Source organism: Macrobrachium nipponense, chromosome 7, assembly GCF_015104395.2.
Source record: "Macrobrachium nipponense isolate FS-2020 chromosome 7, ASM1510439v2, whole genome shotgun sequence".
Classification (NCBI taxonomy): domain Eukaryota; kingdom Metazoa; phylum Arthropoda; class Malacostraca; order Decapoda; family Palaemonidae; genus Macrobrachium; species Macrobrachium nipponense.
Genome location: NC_061109.1, coordinates 22,315,121 through 22,336,188, shown reverse-complemented (window position 1 = coordinate 22,336,188; position 21,068 = coordinate 22,315,121). Strand labels below are relative to the sequence as shown.

Genomic DNA, 21,068 nt, shown 5'->3' with positions numbered 1-21,068 from the left:
AATATAAAAAAGTCACGGTATATGTTATAAAAAATAATATATAAGTTGATATTAATATATATATATATATATATATATATATATATATATATATATATAGTATATATGTACACACACACACACACACACAACACATAACATTTATATAAACAATATATATATATAGATATATAATATATATATATTTATATATTATGTATATAGATATATATTAGATCACACACACACATACATACATATAATAGAAAAACAGTATACCATGCAAGACACTTGCTCTGTTGAGCGACAGAGATCTGGATGCTTTGGCATTTATAAATCAGTCAAAGGTGAAAGGGCAAAGTTTGCCAGAACAGGGGGAATGGGCAAAACTGCTTCTGGCGAGGGCAGCTAAGGGGCAGTGAGCAAAAGAATAAGTAAAGCTTGTGACGTGTTCATTCAGAAACTATAAATACGACCGGCGTCGCGAGCAAATCACTATTACTGCAGGTATATTACGTCTAGGAATGGCAAGGAATGAGAGTGATAGGAGGTTTTGAGACAGGCTGAATGGATGATATAAAAGGCTGGCGGGGATAGGTGACTTAAATGCAATAGTAGGCACAATAGAATGAGATAACATTGGTGGTAGGTACTTGTATGGAGTTCCTGGAGTACGTGAGAACAGTTACTCAAACCTATTTATATGGCTTTAAAAGAGGTAAGGATGGAGAAAAAGGGTTAGTTGGGTTTTAGCACAGAATGATGTAAGGGCGAGAAGAGGAGACATTTGACGTTACAAACTGTCGTAAAATGTATTATATAATTACTATTATTCAGAATATAAACCCCTATTCATATGGAACAAGCCTGCCAGGGGCCATTAACTCGAAATTCACGCTTGCAAAGAATAACATGGCGTATATCTGAAGGAAATGACTTACACAAGATGAAAGGAAATACAGAAAGAAGAGATCAGATATTATGGTGTGAAAGGCACTGCCCCATGGAACTATAAGTCATTGGTATCTACTTATTTTTATAAATGTATCAGTGACAACAAAGGACCGTGTAATCCAGGTAACGATTACAAGTACCGAAGGAATTCAAGGCGAAACAGCGCATAAAAGGGAACCATCTCATTATCATCCCATTTCCTTCTGCAGTAAAAATAGATCTGACCTTCGGGGTATCTTCTACTGTCTTCGGCTAAAGTCTACCGTCTTCCCTTTGAAGATACCGAGGCATGACTAAAGGCCAAATAACATACGAGAGAGAGAGAGAGAGAGAGAGAGAGAGAGGAGAGAGAGAGGATGACAGCTTCCACGAACGATGAATGACGTCGCAGAAGTACTGGACAGTTTAGCCTTAGGTTGACTCCTTCAAGTGGCATCTGAGAAACCTTTGGAATCGGTAGCGCTTTGTTGTCCAGTTACCGACCTGTCCTCTCTCTCTCTCTCTCTCTCTCTCTCTCTCTCTCTCTCTCTCTCTCCTTTCCGTTTTATGGTGTATACGACTCAAGTATAAGGAGCATAAATAATGATAAAAATCATAATAATTCTCTCCGTGCCTTCTCTCTCTGATCTCCTCCTCTCTCTTATTTTTTTTTGTCATATAAAAATTGAGTCTAGGAAGCATAAACGATGATTAAAATTATATTAACTCTCTCTCTCTCTCTAGAAAGGAGAAGAGAACGCTACATGTTAATTCAGGCATGGAAACAGATAGAAGGAATAGCAGAAAATATCATGGAACTAAAAATATCAGAAAGAGCAAGCAGAGGTAGATTAATAGTGCCCAAAACTATACCAGGAAAAATAAGGAAAGCACACAGGACATCCCACACTACGCAAAACAGCATCGATAATGCAGCGTCTATTCAATGCGTTGCCAGCTCATCTGAGGAATATATCAGGAGTGAGCGTAGATGTGTTTAAGAATAAGCTCGACAAATATCTAAACTGCATCCCAGACCATCCAAGATTGGAAGATGCAAAATATACCGGAAGATGTACTAGCAACTCTCTGGTAGACATTAGAGGTGCCTCACACTGAGGGACCTGGGGCAACCCGAACAAAATGTAAGGTAAGGTAAGGTAAGGTAAGGTAAGGTCTCTCTCTCTCTCTCTCTCTCTCTCCTTTCCGTTTTATGGTGTGTATGTAAGTGTTTACATAATAAAAATATGGAATGTTAGTCCATATATATAAAAGACTAAAATAAACGAGGTCAAGCCAGATTGCTTGCAGGAATGTGATCAGACACCAGAAGGACGATAAAGTATGTAGGCTAAGATGACGTGCCGTCACTTGTGTTCATTCATTTGTTTTGAAACATTAGTCCAAGCTCCCTGCTTGAGACAACTACCGCGACCTATAATTAAAACGGCCTACGTGATTAGTAATGTGTCTCATTTTGTATGTATGTTCATATGTTCGAGCTACTGTCTGCTTCCTTTATGACTTGTAACTGAGATGGTAGACGGAGCAGAATAGAGTTAGCCATCATCATTGGCAGACCTGTACCTCTTTACCTAAGCTTTATCATGTAGAACAGAACAGAATAGAATTATCCATCATCAGGGGCAGAAGCGATCAAGCTATCGTCATTGGAAGACCTGTACAATCCTACTTGATCTTCACTATGTAATATCAGAGAATATAAGTATTTTTATACTTCGTGTTTTCTACTAAGAACCTCACATCAGAAAGAAATCATCGTCGTCATAACCAAAGAAGATAATACCGACTTCGTAAGTGATCTACAAACCCCAAGACACTCCAATGAATATGGAAGTGCAATGCCAACCGACTTAGCGTAAGATTATCGCAAGTCTAACATTACCTCATAGGGCGCCTTATTATACTAGGCAACAGCCCTAATATATACGACTCAAGTATACGGAGCATAAATAATGATAAAAATCATAATAATTCTCTCTCTCTCTCTCTCTCTCTCTCTCTCTCTCTCTCTCTCTTTATTTTTGTCATATAGAAATTGAGTCTAGGAAGCATAAACGATGATTAAAATTATATCAACTCTCTCTCTCTCTTCCGTTTTTTGTCGTATACGACTCAAGTGTACGGAGCATAAATAACGATAAATTTTATATTATTTCTCTCTCTTCTCTACATTCTCCTCTTCTCTCTCTCTCTCTCTCTCTCTCTCTCGTCTCTCTCTCCTTCTCTCTCTCTCTCTCTCTCCGTCTCCTTCCCCGTTTTATGGTGTATACGACTCAAGTATACGGAGCATAAATAATGATAAAAATCATAATAATTCTCTCTCTCTCTCTCTCTTTATTTTTGTCATATAAAAATTGAGTCTAGGAAGCATAAACGATGATTAAAATTATATTAACTCTCTCTCTCTCTCTCTCTTTTTGTCATATACAAATTGAGTCTAGGAAGCATAAACGATGATTAAAATTATATTAACTCTTTCCCTCTCCCGTTTTTTGTCGTATACGACTCAAGTGTACGGAACATAAATAACGATAAATTTTATATTATTTCTCTCTCTCTCCGAAGTGTTTTTCTTTCAACAACCAAGAAATTCGTTCCAGTCACACCCTGAACCTCAGACAGATCAACGAAGGGGAAAAAAAAAGGAATTCCCAACCAATGAGGAAATCCCTCCGTTGCAGGCTGCGGTAGGCCACTGAAGACAAGGGATTAGTTTTCATTTCTCTCACCTCCTTTTCCTTTAAAGACGCGAGAAAGGATTTTCAAAGTGGGGGGAAGGGGGGAGGGGGAGAATCCAAATGGATTGGCTTTCCCCCTGTGATGCACGATTATCATAATCCCAGGTCGCCAAGACGTGACCTCCAACAGATTTTACGGGTTTAGTTTTGGGAATGGGAATCATCCTGCTCCTCCTCCTAGCCGCCAGGCCGACCTCCTCATGCCCCTGCCCCACCCCCCGCCCCCCCATGCCCCCCAGTATAGGGGTCTGAAACGCCTGCAAGGCAATGTTCTTAATTAGATAATAAGTCAAAACCAAGATTGTGAAAGTGTCCAGAATCAAGATCAGATCTTCTCATTTTTCAGTTCTTTTTCTGCGTTCTTACAAACCTGAGAGATTTCTGAGTATCGACTTTAATTTTTGTGGTTACTTTAGGAAAAAGGCGTGTGTGTGTGTGTGTGGATCATTTTAATAAGGATACGTAAAGAATCCTTATCTTGACTTAAAAATAGAAGAACTTAACTTAGTAACCTGACTTTTTGATATGAAAAACCAAGCTATTAACAGTAAAACGAAATTACATTCATAAGTATAAAACTAATAAAAATTAAAACAGAGACAAGAAATATTCGGCCACAAAATCAAACAAAAAGAAAAAAAAAATATTTTTTTTGCTATCATAAACAAAGTTGTTGAATGAAAATCAACTTAGGCAGACTTAAATGAGAAGATAATAAATGTCACAAAATAAAACCGCACCTGACGTTAATTACGAATCTCTCTCTCTCTCTCTCTCTCTCTCTCCTCTCCTCTCTCGTCTCTCTCTCTCTCTCTCTCTCTAGGCCTTTCACAAAGCAGCCACCAGCATCCCGGCATCCGGAAAACAAAGAAGCACTCCAGGCAGGTCAAAGAATCCCAATTTGATGCGTCTATGAATATAAATGGAAGTCCGATTCAGGGAATAAGCCTAGACGGCGACGCCTGGAATGTCCATCAATAAACTGGCCGTGAATATGACGGAAGAAACAGGAATATACAGGGATGCAAATGAAGTGGAAAGGTTTGGAATGTACAGAGGATTTCAGATATCGTTGCCATTGTGGTCTAAGTCCGCTGGGAATCCGTGCGATGAATTTGTCGAGAAATAAGAGCATACAAGTATTGAAAACATTATTCTAAAACCATTGGCTCTCAAATTTTTTGGCATCGTTACCCTTACCCCATTCCTCCTCGGTTATGTGAATTTTAATAAAGTTCCTCGTTGAAAGAGTGATTTGCGTGCTCGCCTACCAACTCGGTAGTCCCGAGTTCGATTCATCGCTCTGCCAACTTGGAATCAGAGAAATTTGTTTCTGGTGATTAGAAACTAATTTCTTGATATAATGTGGTTTGGATCCCACAATAAGCTGTAGGTCCCGTTGCTAAGGTAACCCATCGGTTCCTAGCCACGTAAAAATATCTAATCCTTCAGGCCAGCCACAGGAGAGCTGTTAATCAGATTAGTGGACTGGTTAAACTAAGATATACTTAAACTTTTATGAGAATTATGATATAAAGGAAAGAAAAGTATTGGAATGCGTAATACAGAATTAAATATATTCTATTTACTTCTGTATTATTTATTAATTAATTTATTTGTAATTATCATTAATTAATTTACTGGATTGTACTCCAAAGAACTATTTCTTTGAGATAGTGCCTTCTTACCACTCAGAAACGGCTTCATTACCCCTAAGGGGGTAATTGCCCCAAGTTTGAGAGCCCCCGTTCTAAAAAGGTCAGATTTTTCATTCATGAACCTCAGAAGAGAAGGCGAGTCTATGACGCATTTTATCTTCATCTTAGTTCAAATTACAATTTCCTGTAATTTAAAAAATCTGGTGTCAATTAAAAATGAGATTTTTCATCCATAATCTTTATCAAAGATGTTATTCTCATAGCTGATTCATTTGAGTTCAAAATGACAATTTTCACCAATTTTTAAAATCTGGTGACAATTTATTCCCATAGTTGCGCGGAACTTAGTTAAAATGACAATTTTCTCCCATTCTTTTACCACCTGTGACAATTAAAAGTATGCATGCCCCAATTCTTTAGGAATCCAAGCCTAAAGTATGAAAAACTTACATAGGTACAAACCGTATAATCAAAGTGATTGTTTACATAACCCAAGGACACAGCTTCGAATAAACAACAAACAAACAAGCACACGCCTTTAAGGAACTGCGTTTGATCTGAATTTGGCATCGGCGACCTCTACGCACAACCGACTGTCATATCAGCGGCGCGGAATAAATAAATAAATATTCGGAGAAGACAATAAATTAAAACCATCTCTATGAAGATGAAATATTTGGAGCTCTTAACATCCTACACAAGCCAAGAACTAAGAGTGAAACAAGGAGCCTCAAGGGATGGCTCCTTGGGATGGCTCCGTAGGATAGTTTTGCAGGATGGCAACATAGGATCGCTCTGTAGGATGGCTTCGTAGGATAGCTATGTATAGGATGGCTATGCAGGATGGCTCCGTAAGATAGAAGGTAGCTCCGTAGGATGGCTCCATAGATTGCATCCGTAGGATGGCTCCTCGGATGGATCGACGGGATTGCTCCGTAGGATAGCTCTGTAGGATGGCTCCTCAGGATGGATCCGTAAGATGTCTCTGTAGGATGGCTCCGTAGGATAGCTATGTATAAGATGGCTATGTGGGATGGCTCCATAAGATGGTTCCATAGGATGGCTCCTCAGGATAGCTCTGTAGGATGACTTGTCAGGATGGATCTATAAGATGGCTCTGTAGGATAGCTCAGTGGGATGGCTCCATAGGTAGGTTCTATAGGATGGCTCCCTAGGATGGCTCCAGGATGGATCCACGGGATGGCTCCTTAAGATAGCTTCTCAGGATGGCTCTGTAGGAAGGTTCCATAGGATGGCTCCTTATGATGGTCTGTAGGATGCTCTAGGCTATCCAGGAGGATCCATAGATGGCTCTAGGTGGTCATAGGATGGTCTGGTGTAAGGCCTATAGGAATGGTTCCGGAGGATGGCTCTATAGAATGGCTCCACAGGATGGCTTCATATCATGGCTCCATAGGATGGCGCAGCAGGATGGCTCTAGCGGCTCCGCTGAGGCTAGAGAGACACGTGACTACAACAATGGCGAGAAATGGAACTCTGATTTCAATCGCCAAACCTTTTATCAACGAGGGGCGGAAGGGCCTGTACTGGTAAGATAGCAAACAAGGTGGAGTGGAGGGGTGGGGGGGAGGGGGGGGGGGGACAGTTGGAATTGGGAGGTGATGGGGGGCCTTTGAAAAGGGGGGAGAGAAGACCGGAGCCTAGAAAATAGCAAAATAAACAAATAAATAAATAAAAGTCAAACATCTGAATTCATCATCATCATTATTAATATTATTACTATCTTTTCTATTTTTCTTATTACTTATTATTATTAAAGTGGGGGCGGGGGAGCTTTGAAAAAGAGAGGGGGGGGGGGGAGAAGACCGAAGCCTAAAAAGAGAAACATAAATAATAAAACAAAAAATCAAGCAGCTGAACTTAGTTGTTTTTGTTGTTATTATTATGATTATTATTATATTATTATTATTATTGTACACATGGAACACGCCCACAGCGGCCACAGACTTGAAATTCAAGCTTCTACAGAATAATATGGTGCTCATTTAAAAGAATAAACAGAACATAAGAGTAATTACAGAAAGAGACTAGTTATTAGAAAAAAAGAATATTTAATAAAAAACAAATAAAAAAAAAAAAAACAGACAAAAATATGTCAGTTATCAAAAATGAAGTACCAAGTTAAAAGAACTTAAAACATATCTCACACATTCTACCATATAAGACGCGGCTCAAACTATAAATAGTAATAAATGTAAAAAAATATTATCGGTTAATTATATATTCACGGCAGTTTCCGAGGCCGTAACTTCCCGGCATCATTATGATCCTGAAACTCTAGAACTTTTTAGCAACCTAAAGTTTTTCATCTCCCGAAGACTGGGCAGAAGTGAGTCTCGTTCAATTCTCTCGCCCCAAAAAAAAGAATTTTTTTTGCGTCACTACTTTTACAAAAGAATGAAAAATTGCTTTGCGTAAGTTTTCGTCTACATTCTTTAAGGATAAATTTTTTTTGTTATTATTAGTTATTATTATTATTATTATTATTATCTTATTATTATTATTATTATATACAGAAATGAATCCTATTCATATAGAACAAACCCACAGGGGCTATTGACCTGAAATAAAACTTATTATTATTACTATTATTATTATATTACTATTATTATGAACCCAATTCATACAGAACAAGCCAACAGGGGTCGATTGACTTGAAAATGAAACTTAATACTGTTATTATTATTATTATTATTATTATTATTATTATTATTATTATTATTATTACACAGAAGATGAACCCTATTCACATGGAACAAGACCACCACCATTGGGGCCACTGACTTTAAATGCAAGCTTCCAAAGAATATTAAGGTGTTCATTTGAAAGAAGTAACATAAGTAACAGGAAATGGGGTAAAAGTAGAGGGTTCATCTTTAACAATCTGTTCCCTATGGCTGTCCAACTTTTTTAACTATCTGTTTCTTTAGGATGTTCCAATTTCTTCTCAATCATCTATTCCTCTTCCACCAAAGGAATAAAACCACGATTAATAATAATAATAATAATAATAATAATAATAATAATAATAATAAAATAATAATTAATAATAATAATATAACATCATCGGAACAAGCCATACACCCCGCGGACCTTCATCCAAGAGAACTCGATCGTGATAGAGACCTCATTAAGGGGACTGAATCCCTTTCTTCAAACAGCAAATAAGATTTGAACGTCTTGTGATACTGAAGTGCCATGATAGGATCGAAGGATCTGTTCATATAAAGGTCGCTGGTGAATATATATATATATATATATATATATATATATATATATATATATATATATATATATATATATATATAAATATACATACTGAGGACCAAGATCACGATACAGGATATGTAAAACAAACACTGGTAAACATCTGTTGCACCTTATTTGTTAAAACACATCTGTTAAAACACATCTGTTGGACCATAACTGTAGGACCACACCTGGTGGACCACATACGGTGGAGTATATCTTTGGACCTCATGTGTAGGAGCACATTTACAGGACCACGTCCTTTGGAACACATATGTTAGTACCACATGTGTATGACCACGGGGGCTCACAAAATTTATAAAATCACTGAGAGTTCTGAAGGCCAAAGGCAATATGACAGTCAAACTAGTACAATGAGAGAGAGAGAGAGAGAGAGAGAGAGAGAGAGAGAGAGAGAGAGAGAGAGAGTAAATCAATTACTGCAGCCCTCTGTAGTGTGCTGGAGTCCAAATTATTTCAAGAAGTCGTACACTGATTTCATTTATTGCCGGACCATCATCTTCAAAGGGAAGGTTTGCCTAATTATGATATCCAGCTATGAGCCTCAGTAATATTTAAAGCAAACAGAAATTTGCTCTTCTTGGTATGAATTTCTTGTAAGTGATAACCTGTGCTATGCTCAAGTATCTTTGTATTTCATAATACCGACTTTCCAACAATACTTTCTCTTACTTTCGATTCAAAGTTTTCTATTTTGCAGCCTCTATGTCTTTTTCTATCTGCAGGAATTTTGCTCTGCTCAATGGATGTATTTACCCTTGAAAGCACTGTGGTCAATTGGCATTTATGTTAATAACTTGTCTGAATGTTGAACAACGTGATATATTTGTGGTTAACGAATGAATGATTTATCTCCAATTGTTCATTTCGTATTTGTTTACTTTTGACATTCCCAGAATACCCAATTCTACCTCTAATTCTCAATGCAAGTCTCAATGCCCGGATCTTGGCTGAATAGAATCTGGAATATGTACTGAGGTTTTCATTACAATCGCCGCTCAAAGTCATAATTTTCAAGTCCGATACTCCTAACATGGACGAGTAAGTCCCACGTAAAACTGAATAGCTGCTCATAAAAAAAGCAAAATCACCACCTATTGGACTGGAATATAAAATCTAGACCATAGGCCAAGCTCTGGGACCTATGAGGTCATCCAACGCTGAAGGGAAAACTGAGGGTGAAAAGGTTTGAAGGGTGTAACAGGGGGAAAACCTCAAAGCAGTTGCACTACGAAGAAATTGGCAGGAGGATGGAAAAAAAGACGGAAGAAAGAGAATATGAAGGAAAGTACAGTGACAGAAACATAAGAGGTTGCAGCTAGCGGCTGAAGGAACGCCGCAAAGTTATCAGAGGCAAAGCTTCAGAAACGACTGAAGAGAGAAATGACATTAAGCTGCCCATGACGGTCGAGGGAGATGATAGGCGAAGACTAGAATCATCTGCATATGAATGCCAGGTTCTAGTTGTAGGATTTACGGAAGGTCATTGATGAAAAGGAAGCTGGATAGAAAACCATTCCCTGATGGACACCTACTACAAGACAACTGAGTCGATTACAGAAGATTTAAATAGTCAAACTGAAACAGAAAGATAACTAAAGTAAGTATACGGATATAAATAATAAAGGCAAAGGGAGTAAATGTGTAGTATTTTACATATTTATACGCCTATGTTAAAATACGCGATGCTGTGTAGGGTACATTAACCAAGTAAAAAAAAAAAATAGTCTGTTCGGTTCACACCAAAATTTACAGTGAACTTCCCCGGGATAATTGGGTTCACAAACTTTTAGCTGTCTTCACAATAGAATTTCCTTTCGTTTGTCATGGAGGGGGGAAAGTCTAAACGCTTAGGACTGAGGAGAGACTTGCCAAAAGAACCCTTACGTGGCAGTGAATAGTTTTGGGCATGTCCCGGTAAACACAGCGTGACTCTCTCGACTAAGTAATGAAGTGAGGTTGAGGTACTTGTTGCTTAGTCCACTGTAGATGGTCAGAGCTTGGTGATAAAAGGAATATGCCTGCAATCTCATCCCGATAAGCTGTGAAATACATTCCACTTTGATCGCTGGCTTATAAAAAAATCATTATTTTATTATTTACAGATAATGAATTAACCAAACTGATAAGTATATAAAATACATTACCTTTTAATCATAAAGACTGAAAATAATGAAAAATCTGACAAAATTCTGACGGAACTTTTGCTAAAAATAAACTTGGGACTTGGGTCTTCCTACACTTTTCTGAACTGTAGCCAAAGCATTCAACCAACATTTTACGCAAAATGTGAGAAAAAAATGGCCACATATATTTTATGGTTTATTTACAGTCTCTCTTCTCTCTCTCTCTCTCTCTCTCTCTCTCTCTCTCTCTATATCTAATTATAGACCGATTAAATTACTGTTGCAACAAAAAGTCTCGTCATCATTTAACAATTTTCCCTCTCTCCCCTCCTTCTCACTCTCTCCTCTCTCTCTCTCTCTCTCTCTCTCTCTCTCTCGTAAACACACACACACTCATACAAACACACAGAGGCGCGTGCGCATGCACCAGAACAAAACAAACTGGAGGGCTGCCAAGGCAGGAGATAAAACAAAAAAGAAGAGAGGAGTGTTTCCACCAGCGTGTCATGAGATGGAAAGCTGAATTCTTCAGCCAACCTGTTCTTTTTATTCTCATCTTGCAAACGACTGGATGACTAGGGGGGGCAAAAATGGATGAATACAATTTCCCTTTGAGTCACGAGATTAAAGGAGCTCTCTCGAGACCAACACCAAGGTTCTCTCTCTCTCTCTCTCTCTCTCTCTCTCTCTCTCTCTCATACATACAAACACATAAACTCTGTAAGCACAGGTTCAAACTTTCCTTTTTCCACCAGAGAGAGAGAGAGAGAGAGAGAGAGAGAGAGAGAGAGAGAGAGAGAGAGAGAGAGAGAGGCTTAAACCTTCCGTATGATGAAAGCTGCCATCACATCCATGAAGAGAGAGAGAGAGAGAGAGAGAGAGAGAGAGAGAGAGAGAGAGAGAGAGAGAGAGAATTACTAACCAATATCTTTAATATTTACTAACCAATACCATTTTGTCCTTGTCAACAAAATCCGTCCAAACATCTCCCCTTGTCATGCTACCACCCATACAATATCCACTCCTCTAGGTTACTCCTGGGACGAACTGTTGCCCACTTCCCCTTTCCAGATGATAACCATTCCCATACGCCCACACTCCCCACTCCCCACTCCCTACCATTTGAGACTCTGATACACAATCCCTTCTCATCCTTTATAGATTACTAAGAAGTCCTTTTTTTATTTATTTTGTCAATTCAAAACGCCAATCACTGAGATGTTTAAAAAATGGAAAGGGGTTGGTATCATGCCAATCAAGATGGGAAGTAATGATTATCTTTCATATTATTTTTATTTATTTATATTTTTTGTCAGCTTCAGAGCACCAATCACCGAGATGCTGAGAAAATGGAAGGGACTGGTATCGTGCCAAGTAAAACTGGAAATGCTGATTGGAGTACCATGCAAATTAAAATTGGAAATAATGATTGGAGTATCATGCCGATTAAAAGTGGAAATACCGATTGGAGTACCATGCCAATCATAATTGGAAATACTGACTGGAGTATGATGCCAATTAAAATTGGAAATACTGATTGAAATATATAAACAAAAGATACATAAGTCCATTATGCAATAAGCATGCAAAGGAGTCCTTGCGACCCTAGTGCCTATGTAGTGAATACAATGTTAATTAGGATAGTGACATTATTGTGAAAAATATATATTATTACCACTAATATTCTTAAATTTGATATCTAAAATGATCAGTGCAAAAGAAGAAGATTCATGGAGAAATTCTGCCTGAGAGAAAGGGGCACCCATATTTCTATTTTTACAATAAACTCTGAAAATGGAGAGAGAGACCTTTTCTTTCAGCACCACCATCTTCATTAACATAAAATTTCACAGAATTAGTGTAAATTATTGAAATAGGGCAAAAGGGGGAATTGGTTTAGGGCAGCAATGAATCGCATCTTCATTTGAACTTTTGAAGATCGTACTCACGCCCTAAATGTATATAACCTATTATCAGACTTACAGCATAGACACAATTTCCACCTTTGAATACAGGGTACAGGCAGGTCCTTACAAAGAAAATAAAATGTCCTAAACAATAAAAGACACAGATAAAGTTCCCAACAGAGAGAAAAACAATTCTCCTAAAGAGCACACGACACAGATGCAGTCCGCCACACTGAAAATATAGAACCCTGAACAGCAAATGACACAGAAAACACTGGCTACAGAAAATGAAGTTTCCTGAACAGCAAATGACACAGAAAACACAGGCTACAGAAAATGAAGTTTCCTGAACAGCAAATGACACAGAAAACACAGGCTAGAGTCTCCAGTAGATAAAAGAAAATCTCCTAAGCAGCGAAAGGCCGCACTCTAAATTAGCGCTGACAGACGTAACCAAACACTAGGACTATTATCACTGCTAGTTAATCCTTGTGGAAAAATGCTATTGGTCCAGGACTCATCTTCCTGGAGGGTGGAGTTGTATCGACAACAATATCAGTGGACAGACGAGCGATAAAGTGTCGTCACTGTTTGCCTGGTCAACATTGGGACACCAGCCTTCATTAAAGGTAGGGTTAAGAGCGAGAGGAGGAGGGGGAGGAGGTGGATACAATGTTGACCGTCCCCAAATATAAATTAAGGTTCCTTCTGGAAAGATCTTTACAGCGACGCGGTATCACTTTGGTCGTACAAGTGGTCATGAACTAGTCTGAGGTCTGACATGCCTTTCAGTAACCTTTGACCTTGAATAATAATAATAATAATAATAATAATAATAATAATAATAATAATAATAATAATAAAACTTTCGGCTCAGATAATAATATTAATAATAATAAACTATTGGCTTTTGGCTTGGAATAAAATAATTTAATGATAATAATGTTAGAGATGGTGGAAAAGGAACCTGGAAAAATTAGATGTCGAAGCAGCTCCAGGACTCATGCAGAAGAGCGTGCTCCTGGAAACAGCGCACACAGTGAGAAACCAGGATGACTGTGTTAAAAAATAGTAATAATAAACTGTAAATCATAGTATTAAGACACCTGAAGAAAATGAAATGAAAAATGGTAAAATCAAACGTTTCATTCCAGTTAACCAAAACGACAGAAAATACGTCCAAGCAAAGTTACTTCAGAGCTTCGGAACTGAATCCAATGAATATTTTCGTAGGCCTACGAGACTCGGAGGCGACGCTATCATTTTTAGGCAAGAGAGTTTTAACGATAATGCTTTAAAAAATTCCCATTATTCCTAAGGAAGAAGGGTCGGAAATTCTTATGAGGTCATTCAGCGCTGAAACGGAAACTGTCAGTCAAAAAAGGTGCGAAAGGTGGAATAGGAGGAAAACCTCGAGGCAGTTGCATTATATTTAAACAATTGTTAGAGAGGGTGGAAAGCCAGATGAAAGAAAGATAATGCGAACGGAGGTACAGTCAATTGGATGAAAGAGGTCGCAGCTTGGGGCCTAAAGGACGCTGCAAAGAACCTTAAGTTATGCCTACAGTAAACCACGTGAGATGCATTGACTGGATTACCCAACCCCCTACGGAGGTCAAAAGAAAATGGATTTCATTTTCCTTTATCAACTGAAGGTTACACGGGACATACAAAACTAGTTGCAGCTAAGATTTCCAAGCGTCGCTTTTATGCTGTTAAACATCAATTTTATATTATTATTCTCCAGTCATCCTGTTTTGGCCCTGAAACAGCCAAGATTTCCAATCATGGCTGCTATGCTGTTAAATACGCCTAACCATCAGTGACATTCAACCAAATGAATAGCCTCTAACTTACTGAAAATTATTCCCCACCATGATTATGGAGTGACTTACACGAGAAGTCAACAGCATCTGGCTATTATGGAGATGATTCTGTTGGGCTTTCCTCAGTCCAAATCTAGTAATATTTCAGTCGATAAGTTACTCTGAAAAAGCAGTGGCATTTGAGCCTGATCAGCTGGAGTTCCAGAATCAGCAATTTTTGACTGATGCGTGATGCGCGACTGAATATATATATATATATATATATATATATATATATATATATATATATATATATATATATTATATATATATATATATGTATGTGTGTGTGTTAAAAATAACTGACATAATACGAGAGAGAGAGAGAGAGAGAGAGAGAGAGAGAGAGAGAGAGAGACTGACTCACCTGGTACGCCACACGGGATACCCCGACTCCCCAGAATCCTCTATCAGGGCCTTATCCTCTCTCGTAACAGCACCAGCAGCATCCAAATCTTCGTCCAACATTTCTGGGGGCAACGACGAGAACCACTTACGCTTCACGCAACTTTCGAACGTAACTGCGAGCAAGTGCCGCTTAATACACAACACGGATGCGTAAGTACACAAATAAACAACTTTCTAAGTTGTCACACTTTTTTTTCTTCAGCTTTTGTGAGTAGAATACTTCTTGAGTTAAGTTTTCCTCTATGTCAGTTAGCGATATTATAAGGGTGATTTAGCATCAAAATCTCGATACTTCATATTATTTGCCACTTGGAAATTCGGTGCATACATCAAGACCCACTAATCAACCTAAACGAATGAAAAATCTGGGAAAATTTGATAACAACAAAAGGCGCTGAAATTATAAATCATCCTAATTATCTTGACTGATTCTGAGGCATCACAGCTGCATCTAACACTGGAGAACTTTAACTATAAAAAAATAGTCTTCCAATAAAATAAAAAACGACACATCACAAAAACTGCCACTGAGAGCAAACAACAGAGAGAGAGAGAGAGAGAGAGAGGAGAGAGAGAGAGAGAGAGAGAGCACACGAACCTCCCTGAGGTCTGCCTTCAATAGATGGCACCCATCAACTGAAGCTTGAACGGCATTTCTGAGCTACTTGAAGTCTTAAGACTACTTCTTCTTCTCTTTACCTCTTGTGATAATGGTGCATCATTGGCCAATCGCTTGGAGAGGGACACCCTGGTGGCATCACTGCCACTTACCATTCCCACCTCCCCCCCCCCCCCCCTCCCCCCCCCCCCCCCTCTCTCTCTCTCTCTCTCTCTCTCTCTCTCTCTCTCTCTCTCTTCCCAATGACACCTGACACTTACGCAACACTTGTTGGGGCTTACTGAATACCACATTTGAATCTGTAATGGACGTGACTGTTACGAATGTTATGACCTGGCGTTAATTCTGAGGGGCGAAGGGGGCCCTCTTCCCCCCCTCACCACCTCACCACTCTCTCTCTCCCTCTCTCTCTCTCTCTCTCTCTTGCTTTTCCCAGTGACACCTGACACTTACATAACACTTGCTGGGCGTTATTGGAAACCACATTTGAACGCCATATACAGACCGAGACGACGAAAGTTACGAATCCTTACGACCTGGGTTTGACCCCGAGGAGGGAAAAGGTGGGAAAAAGGGGGAGGGGGAGGGGGGGAGAGAGAGGGAACTTCAGGCGCCGACTCTTGCTTGTTGAGAGGATACGAATGTTGTTTATTTAACATTAACTCGGCCTCTCTGAGCGGCTGAATTGTCTTTTCGCTCGAGGCGCAACTCAAGTCTTTGATCTCGTCCCAGGATGCATTGGAGATGAACTGGGTTGAGGGCGTCTTCTTCCATCTCTAGAGAATGAAGGAAATAATTACGACACACAACCAATTTACATATAAAGAAACATCAAAACCTCAGATTCCATACTACTCATCTCGCCTGTCACCTCTATCACTCTGGAACCCACAATTTCGAACATCAAACTTATTAAAAGTTTGACTGAACACGTTACACCTTCGCCAAGAACCCCTCTACACCGACCGGTCCACTTGAAGGAGGTCAGAGTGAGGTCAGAGTGTGCCTGCGGTCCTTATGAGGTGGAGATTCTGTTTACTAATTCGCCAGCGATAATATTTATGGGCGGAATTCCTGCGATTTTCTTTGGTAGACACTGAAAGCCATAAAGGGAGCATAAGAATCAGGCGTTTCAAGAAATTCTTTAACATTGAAAGGGAATGACACCAAGAAATTCTTTAATATTATAAGGACGCAACACCAAGAATACATTTAACAGTATAAGGATGCAACACCAAGAATTAATTAAACATTATAAGGACACAACACCAAGAATCTCTTAAATATTATAAGGACGCAACACCAAGAATCTCTTAAATATTATAAGGACGCAACACCAAGAATTTCTTAAACATTATAAGGACGCAACACCAAAAATTTCTTAAAAATTATAAGGACGCAACACCAAGAATTTCTTAAATATTATAAGGACGCAACACCAAGAATTTATTAAACATTATAAGGACGCAACACCAAGAATATCTTAAACATTTGGACGCAACACCATGAATATCTTAAACATTATAAGGACGCAACACCAAGAATTTCTTAAACATTATAAGGACGCAACACCACGAATTTCTTAAACATTATAAGGACGCAACACCACGAATTTCTTAAACATTATAAGGATGCAACACCAAGAATATCTTGAACATTATAAGGACGCAACACCACGAATTTCTTAAACATTATAAGGACGTAACACCAAGAATATCTTAAACATTATAAGGACGCAACACCAAGAATTTCTTATACATTATAAGGACGCAACACCAAGAATATCTTAAACATTATAAGGACGCAACACCACGAATTTCTTAAACATTATAAGGACACAACACCACGAATTTCTTAAACATTATAAGGACGCAACACCACGAATTTCTTAAACATTATAAGGGCGCAACACCACGAATTTCTTAAACATTATAAGGACGCAACACCACGAATTTCTTAAACATTATAAGGACACAACACCACGAATTTCTTAAACATTATAAGGACGCAACACCAAGAATATCTTAAACATTATAAGGACGCAACACCAAGAATATCTTAAACATTATAAGGACGCAACACCAAGAATTTCTTAAACATTATAAGGACGCAACACCACGAATTTCTTAAACATTATAAGGATGCAACACCAAGAATATCTTGAACATTATAAGGACGCAACACCACGAATTTCTTAAACATTATAAGGACGTAACACCAAGAACTATAATAAACATATAAGGACGCAACACCACGAATTTCTTATACATTATAAGGACGCAACACCAAGAATATCTTAAACATTATAAGGACGCAACACCACGAATTTCTTAAACATTATAAGGACGCAACACCACGAATTTCTTAAACATTATAAGGACGTAACACCAAGAATATCTTAAACATTAAAAGGACGCAACACCAAGAATATCTTAAACATTATAAGGACGCAACACCAAGAATTTCTTAAATATTATAAGGACGCAACACGACGAATTTCTTAAACATTATAAGGACACAAACCCACGAATTTCTTAAACATTATAAGGACGCAACACCAAGAATATCTTAAACATTATAAGGACGCAACACCAAGAATTTCTTAAACATTATAAGGACGCAACACCAAGAATTTCTTAAACATTATAAGGACGCAACACCAAGAATTTCTTAAACATTATAAGGACGCAACACCAAGAATATCTTAAATATTATAAGGACGCAACACCACGAATTTCTTAAACATTATAAGGACGCAACACCAAGAATATCTTAAACATTATAAGGACGCAACACCACGAATTTCTTAAACATTATAAGGATGCAACACCAAGAATTTCTTAAACATTATAAGGATGCAACACCAAGAATTTCTTAAACATTATAAGGACGCAACACCACGAATTTCTTAAACATTATAATGATGCAACACCAAGAATTTCTTAAACATTATAAGGATGCAACACCAAGAATTTCTTAAACATTATAAGGAAGCAACACCAAGAATTTCTTAAACATTATAAGGACGCAACAAGAAGACTTTTTTTATACATTAAAAAGAAGTAACATTGACCGTGTCGTCACGGATGACGAAATTTTGTGGCGGGACGTGACAACTCTCAAATTATAAAGTATCATTTTATTATATCTCATCATTTTAATAAAAGAGTTTCATATATTACTGAAAGAACAAAAGTATTGAAAGCTGAATGTCAGTTCAAATAAGTAAAAGATAGAAAAATACACGCAGTAGCATAAGTCTTGAAAAGGAGTAACAAATCCGGAGTTATGTAAAAGTACGTATATTTAAAGATAAATCTTTAAAGATAAATATTTACAGATAAATCTTTAAATATATCTACTTATGCGTAACTGTGGATTTGTTTCTCCAGGTAAAGGTTGATCAGTGGGTTCCCAAAGTTCTCGCAAAGGACGATTTTTTAACTATTTCATAACATAACTGGAAAAGTACTATGCATATTATGTGAATTTTCAAGTACCTGTTATATTCGCAAATCAATAAATATGAAGAGGAGCCATCAAAATTGATTATATCTTCAAGACGGACCACAGTGAGAGAGAGAGAGAGAGAGAGAGAGAGAGAGAGAGAGAGAGAGAGAGAGAGAGAGTTTAAAGCAGAGGTTGACTGGCATACACAAGATCAGCAAGGTACTAGTTATCGACCAATCAGCAATGCATGATATATCGCCTAACACCAACCGGCCACCCCCGCCCCCGCCCCTCCGTCACCGATATACCGAAAACCGACATACGTAAGTCTCCGACATAACGATCGCTTTGAGTCACACTCGGTCCCTCATCAATATTTGTCATTAATACGTGCCATATATTGACAGAGACGTAACTAAAACACCAGAATTCTTGTCATATGCACAAATAGTGCAACGACTGTTTTATATACAACTGAACTACCTAACTTTGTTTAGTTTCAGAAATAAAATCTTTAGACGTAGCGAACACAGAATAAGGACTTACGCTATAATAATAATAATAATAATAATAATAATAATAATAAACCACCCACCCCACCAGTCGTTTCCAAAATCTACGGAACCCAATACCCAAAGAACAAATATGAGAGCTTAATCTTAATTACCCTTGCTATTAAGAAAGTGGACACACTTTTGAAGCAAGCTGAGAACAGGTTATAACTAGCCAGAGAAGATTCATTAGCATAATATGCCCATCTCCCATCTGGGACGGGGAAATACGGCATTATCAAAATTACAGTCAATTGAAAGTAAAGAATGACATCAACTCATTCATGCCCAGATGCCAGCGCGATAAGAGGATATTCTAAGAAATAATTATTTATTTTGAAGTAATGAAGAGACAGAATTCAAAATATGTCCTAAAGTACTAATATTCACACTGTAAGGTATTATCTTGGAATCACTAAAATACAATCAGCAATGTTGGGATCTGTCAACAATTGGATGGGTGACCATCTTGGGGGTGGCATAAACTTACAATCTTATTAACTCTCCAACCCCCTGCAAAAAAAAAAAAATTATTATAATACTTGGAGAAACATCTCAGCCAATGACAGCCATTTCAAGATTAAGGAGTAATTATAAAAATGACTTTAAACAGAATAAATATAAGATCCATTACAAAAAAGTAATTAAAAAAACCCAAAACCTGACACTTGGAGAAACATCTCAGCCAATGTCAGACATTTAAAGAATAGGGAGCAATTTTTAAGAGCCATTTGAACAAAAAGACATTAAAACAAGCAATTCTTAAAAGTCATTTTTACAAAAAGCCAATTAAACAGAGTCAATATAAGGCCATTTTAAAAAAAAACAATAACAAAAATAAAGGTCTTAAGAGAACTTAAGTTTTGTGAAGGAAGGATTTGAACATCACTGAAATGAGAGATAAGGTCGTTAACCTTACATTCAGCAGAGATAAGAACCAAATAGAGTGGATGGGGAGGGAGGGGGGGAGGAGCTTCAAGTGCCTATGGGAGTGTTCCAGTCCCCCCCACCCCCTTTTCTTTTTATCTGTCATCGATTCCCGTCATTAGCCTAGAGTGGGAAAAGAGAGGATTACTACGAGGGATGATGGTGATGCTGAGAGAGAGAGAGAGAGAGAGAGAGAGAAAGGTTAAACAGAAGACTTCTGCAAGTCATAACGATGATGAGGGAAGGAGTAAAAAAGCGGAATTCTACGAGGAATAAGAGAGAGAGAGAGAGAGAGAGAGAGAGAGAGAGAGAGAGAGAGAGAGAGAGAGAGAAACGGATTTCTACAAATGATAATGGGAGGGAGAACCATTTAATTCCTTCCTTCCGTAAGGGCTCCATAAAGGTCACTATCGAATGTAAACACACACACACACATACACACACACCATCTTAGATGGACTGTTCACGTAACGGAACTATAACCTATTAAAATCTGTTTTCAATGCATTACAACCTATCTAATAGGTACAATGGCTTATATAAGGCGGTTACATTCAGCATAATACAATCGTTCTAAAACAGTGGCCACTTG

The 21,068-nt window shown here is 38.1% G+C and overlaps 1 protein-coding gene across 3 annotated transcripts in view; it reads right to left on the bottom strand.

Moving 5' to 3' along the window:
• Window positions 1–21,068, bottom strand: part of LOC135217112 (tumor protein p53-inducible protein 11-like) — a 270,330-nt gene that overhangs the window by 121,575 nt on the left and 127,687 nt on the right. The window contains exon 1 of one of the 3 annotated variants that reach the window (XM_064252811.1): window positions 14,889–15,443. The exons of the other annotated variants lie outside the window; for them this stretch is intronic. Coding sequence (XP_064108881.1) covers window positions 14,889–14,989 — 101 coding nt within the window. The 5' untranslated portion in view covers window positions 14,990–15,443. Of the gene's footprint in view, window positions 1–14,888; window positions 15,444–21,068 lie in introns of those variants that run through there. 3 annotated transcript variants of the gene reach the window in all.